Raw genomic sequence first — 5,739 nt, 5'->3', positions numbered from 1 at the left:
TCTTTAATTGAACTACATATTTTTTTTAATTATATTTCTAAATTAATCAAATTTATTAAACTTACTTGCATCAATTATCGTTTTAAATTTTAAAAACTTTTTTAAAATAACTTGCATCTGGCCACCAATCCAGCTAACGCTAAATCAAATCAGAAAATCTGGGCAACACGACTTCCCTTGTCTCTGTGGTTTCACCCCCCCTGTCTGTGGGCTGATAGGCTCAAGCATGGTGGAAAAGGACCTGATGTTCTTTTTATGGTAATTTTCAATATTCCCATGGACTAGTTTGTCCAACACTTGCGCGCAGAGTCCAAGTAGACAGAACGACTCTCAGAACGGACAAGTCTCTAACAACGATATGGCAGGGAAGAAGTTAACACCAAACGTGCTATCAAAAAATTAAGACGAGAAAATAGAAAATTGCAAAGTCTTGCATCTTCTCCACGGGACAACACGCGTGTCCAGATTTGTGTTGACTTCCAAACTTGTACATTTACTAAATCGAAATCCAACGGATGAGAAACGATCGCAACAAACTATTGAAGTTTTTTTTATTAATTTACCACAATTACAAAAAAAAAAAAACATATTCAAAAAATATTTAGAAAATTAGTATACTTGAGAGAGATTCTTTCTAAATTATAAAATGATTTGCAAAATTAATTAAATTAAAAAGAGAATAAAAAAATCTTAGAAATACTCCAAAAAATCTAATCACAATACCGCTAATATAATTAAGAATATCTAATCTTTAACACCAAGGCTTGTAGCCCAGCGGTAACGAGGGTTTCCTTACCTCTGTATCCTGGGTTCAAGCCTCAGTGTGTAAGCCTGTCACCCTCGCGGTGCCTTACATGCTCACTGAGTTTGCAGGATGTTCAGTGAGCCATGTGATTAGTCGTGGTGCGCGCAAGCTGACCCGGATATCCACGTAAATAATAATAATAAAAAATATCTAATCTTTAGGGGTGTAACTCAATTAATTATGTTTTAAATTTGTTATTTAAAAGTTATTAATTCGAGTTTTATAAATTTCATAATTATTAAAGATTTATATGATTGTTAATTTTATAACTTGTAAAATTAATTAGTCAAAATACATGTAAACTGATCAAACATCAACTTTAATTATAAAAAATCTTTTTTAGATAAATTTAAAGACTTCAAAAAATATTATAATTTACTCAGCTTTTCGTTAAAGTGGTGTTATTGTCATCAAGTCAAGCTTCGTTGTGTACTCAAAATTTTTTTTCTCTCAATTTAATTGTTTATACAGTATTTAATAATTTAAATGGAGTTACACGTCATATATACGACTTGTTTCATCATGGAATGTGAAACACAAGAAACTACTCCCACCTTTCCTTCCCACTGCCTTGCACTTTTTCTCTCTCAAAATTGAAAGCAACAACACCCTGTCCCTTTCCTTACCACTCTTTTTTTTTTTTTTTTTGGATTTTGTTTTTTCTAAAATCTCTTTTACAGTATTTTATTTATCTTTCTTTACTCTTATCACAAAGCCACAAGCCTAAAAAGGAAGGGAGAGAGGCTTGGAAAAAGCAAGTCTTTACTCTTCATACGCAGTCTCCTTTCCAGTTCTTGGCCTCTCCTTTTCTTTAAACATAACCCTTCCAAAAGTTGAATACATTATCCGCTTTCCATGTTACTTTCAATTATTCTTACAATAACGCCCCTCTCCCCCCAAGTCTCCCTCTCTCCCTCTCGCTCTTGTCTTTCTTCTATGCATTAGCAGATAGCAAAAGCTAAGCTCTTTAATTTTTCCTCTTTCAACACTATTTGATGCGACTGTTGCCAGAGATTTATTAGCTGTGAAGTCAACAGGAGTCGTTTTTCTTCTCTTTCTTTACCCTTTGCCAATTTCTTCTTTTCACGTCTTCCACACTGCTTTAGATTCTGAATTCTGGCTTCTTTATACTTCAACCAGCAGTTTCTTTCCTTTGCGGACTCATTTTAAGGATTTCTAATAGCCTGGAGGTCACCGAGACTGGATTCTACCTCTTTGTTTGTTTCAGGTACCCATCTTTAAATTTTAACTCTTCCTTTAAGCCGGTCATTTTAGCTCTTTGTGATTTTATTTTAATTATATAATTCAGAATGGGTTTTTTGCTGGTTTGGTTTGGCCTCTATCTGTTGCTTGCAATGAAGAAAAATTTTACCGGAAGAAGACACAAACACTGCAATAGTAACTTCTGAACAGTAAAGTCTTAGGGACACATGTGGAATAAAGTGGTTTTGACAGCTTTTGCCAGAAAAAAAAAAAAAAAAACTTGTGAGAAAGTTTTAGGCATGCCCCTCTCCTACAATAATTGTCGCAATTAGATGCAGTCACACTGGCCTGTAACCAGCTTGTTTAAATTTATGTTCATTAATGAGCTTGAAGTTTACTTTTTCGTTGTTTAAAACAAAGAAAATAATATGCGAAATTGTTTTTCAATGAAAAGAAATTTCTTGAATGCTTTCTGTGGCTGGGATGAGAGTGCTGACTCCCATGATGTGACAGGCATCCAGTCTTTTAATAGCATTGAAGGGTGCTCTTTATCATTAAAGTGCAATGACTATCGTGGCCCTTTTTCCTTTCCTGCAAATTCCAAATTTTGAACTACAACTACCATTGCTTTATCCAGTTAACTGCATTTGGTCCCTTTAGATGTGGATACTATGTCTTGTAACTTTGATAAACAGATGTAAGCTATTGCTTTATCTACAAGTAAACCACCAACTAATTCTTTGTCCGGGAATGTAATGTTCAAACACAAAATGTTTGACAGTCCCTGTTTTCTATGATCTTTATTCTTGTTATCTGTTAATATTACAGACCGTGTAATGATTGGCTTGGTGGATCGCTTGGAGAAGAATTTGATTGTAGGTAGAAAAGAGTGAAATACGTTTGCAAAGCGAGGATGCTCTATGGGCTATAATTTTAAGACTCCTTGGGAATTAGCTGAATTGGAAAAACAAAGCAGTCCTTACTTTACTCAAATCACTGTGTCTAGCAGCTTAAGGGTACCTCAGGCTACCGGGTATTGTTCAGTAGACTTGAAGCTCGGCAATTCTGGTAATTTCAAGGACAAGTATAAGGATCCCGGGGGCTCTTTAATGGAATCATCATCATCTGGATCATCAAAGAGAGCTAGGACACCTAACAATGCAACCCTAGTCCCCTCATGCTTGGTTGATGGATGCACTTCTGACCTTAGCAAATGCAGGGATTACCATCGGCGACATAAAGTATGTGAGTTCCACTCCAAGTCGTCTCAGGTTTTTATTAAAGGTCAGGAACAACGGTTTTGCCAGCAGTGCAGCAGGTAAGAGCTATAGCATTCTTGTGAATGTAGAGAGCTCTTTCAGTTCTAGCAATTCCAACTTTTAACTTTTTGTTAATTAGAATTGATTTTAATAGAACGAAATCAGAAGTGCAGCATCCTTTTTGTTGAAGTTGCCATATGCTGCGATTGTTGAGATTCTGTCTGCATGTTCTCATGACACTATGTTTTTGGTTTCTTTCCAGATGTTAGCTGTTGAGTCTGAATCTCTTTTGTTAGATTCATAAATTTGCATGAATACATTTTAGCTTTGGAATAACACTATTATGGAGGTTAACTCACATCCTTTGCTTCAACAAGTGAGACTCTATTGGTTGACCATCATTCTATGCAATGCATAAGATTCATTCACAATTAATTCAGAGGATATGCTTCCTATTTGCCATCCAATAAATACAATAAGGTCAAACAACTAATTAGCTTTGGTATGATTGCCTAAAGCAATCCCACTAATGCCACTCTGCTGTTAGGAAGAGGTTTAAAAGGAAAATAAGTAGAGGAAGAAAACTGATTGGTCTATAAAAGCGCAGTTTATGCAAGCTAATTGACTATGAAAATATTTTGCGCTGCCATGGAGTAAAAGTAGATGAGGGGAAGGATCTTTATTTTCTCTATGTAGGTTGACTTTTCCAGATGCTGCCGATAGTGTTTGGCAGCTTAATAACCTATGTAGCTGTAGGCTTCTAGCTGTATCTTTCTTATCCACTTCCATACCCTCGAGGTCGGGGATGGTGTCTATGGTCTTTTAGGCATGATAGATTGGTCACCCATTCTAGAAAGAAATTGTTTTGGTCACAATTTTCTTTTGTTGTTGTGAAATATTAATGCTATTGAATGCTCCTTTTAACAGGTTCCATTCGTTGGGGGAGTTTGATGAGGGGAAGCGAAGCTGCAGAAAACGTCTTGATGGACATAATCGGCGTCGAAGGAAGCCCCAGCCAGATTCACTTTCAGTAAATTCTGCAAGGATATTTTCCAACCAAGGTTTGAATTTTAACTTTGAGAAATTGTTTGTGTTCGGAGAGTTGTCTCGTTCCCAACCGTTCAGTTTGTCTTCCAGTATAAAAATATTCAAAAGGACTCCAAAACTGTTGAACATTGTTGAAACATACTAATTTATTATACTGTAGGTACTAGATATCTACAATTCGGGAGCTCCCAAATATTTTCAACTAGTGCTATGAGCTCTGCTTGGACTGGAGCTGCAAAAGCCGAGAGTGATCCAATGCTTTATACTAGTCAATCCTCAATAAACTTCGATGGCAGAAAAAATCTTTTTCCTGGTTCCTTGTCTCCCCACTATAAAGGAGGAAAGCAGTTCCCCTTTTTACAAGGCACTAGTTCCACACTTCCTGGAGATTCTATCCGTCTCAATGCCAATTCCACATTAGGAAATATTGGCAACAGCCAGAAAATGTTCTCTGATGGGTTAAACCGAGTCATAGACTCCAACCGTGCTCTCTCTCTTCTGTCATCCCCACCATCTGAGACTCGGGATATTGGTTTGAGCCACGTAGTGCAGCCTGACCTGAACCCTCCTGCTCAGTCCTTGATCCCAAGCTTGAACTATAATGATGCTCTCGGAATGGAAAGTGAGCCAGTAGGACCTGTCTTAGCATCTGATGGGAGCAGCAATTCCAACCCCCATGGTCAGCATATGTTTCAGACCGGACCTGATTGGTTATCTGCAAATGGATCTCACCAGACACTTTCCTTCTCGTGGGAGTAGTACATGCCATTTCTGGTTCTAATCTCCCCTACGGCTCTAAATCTGATCGATAAAAGAATTTATTGCTCTAAGTTCTGAGATTGTTAAGATGTTCCATTTTGCTTGTATCACCACTCCAAACAACTGGTAATTTTTAAGACGCGACAATGTTATAATGTGTACGCATGTATTGTTTTGTTCTTGGACTTTTAAATGTATGTACCTACGAAAAAGGAGAGGAGAAAAAAAAAAAGGCCACACCAATGGTGCTATCCTTGTGTCATTCTTGCAGAAGTCATCGCAGGATGCAATTCTGTAAGATGTTTCCTGATGTTATTGGATTTGAGGTTTTGCTTTTTAAGAGGTACTAGCTGTGTATCACATATTAACTATCTGATACCCAAGGACAGATTTCTAACGAAAATGGATCTCAACTTGGTTAGAAAAAAGAAAGACGAAAAGATTTGAGAAACAGATGCTGTGATTCTTTATTTTGAACAAAAGAATGCTGTGTGATTCAACTTTGCCTCAAGTATCATGAATCCTTCCAATTTCATGTTGCAGCCCGAGGAAACTTTCATTCACATCAATAGTTAAGAGTGCCGGGACAAAAGAGGGCCACCACCATGGTTGCCTGGTACCTCACCAGTTCTTCAAGCGCTGCATGCTTTTAGTCTCTAATTAGTA

General features: G+C 37.1%; 1 protein-coding gene across 2 annotated transcripts; it reads left to right on the top strand.

Annotated features, from left to right (window-relative positions):
• Positions 1–1,521: 1,521 nt before the first annotated feature.
• On the top strand, positions 1,522–5,409 carry LOC118043402 (squamosa promoter-binding-like protein 16). Of its 2 annotated transcripts, none has more exons than XM_035051381.2 (4): positions 1,522–2,033; positions 2,875–3,326; positions 4,195–4,328; positions 4,475–5,409. In XM_035051381.2, exons 2-4 carry the CDS (start codon positions 2,929–2,931, stop codon positions 5,071–5,073), a joined length of 1,131 nt encoding a protein of 376 aa, XP_034907272.1. In that variant the 5' UTR covers positions 1,522–2,033; positions 2,875–2,928; the 3' UTR covers positions 5,074–5,409. The 2 variants fall into 2 exon arrangements, with proteins under 2 accessions (XP_034907272.1, XP_034907265.1); XM_035051374.2 differs by having other exon boundaries at positions 2,837–3,326.
• Positions 5,410–5,739: the final 330 nt, after the last annotated feature.

Source organism: Populus alba, chromosome 1 (assembly GCF_005239225.2).
Source record: "Populus alba chromosome 1, ASM523922v2, whole genome shotgun sequence".
NCBI classification, from domain to species: domain Eukaryota; kingdom Viridiplantae; phylum Streptophyta; class Magnoliopsida; order Malpighiales; family Salicaceae; genus Populus; species Populus alba.
The sequence above is the reverse complement of the archived record's forward strand: the minus strand, read 5'-3'. Positions and strand labels throughout refer to the sequence as shown.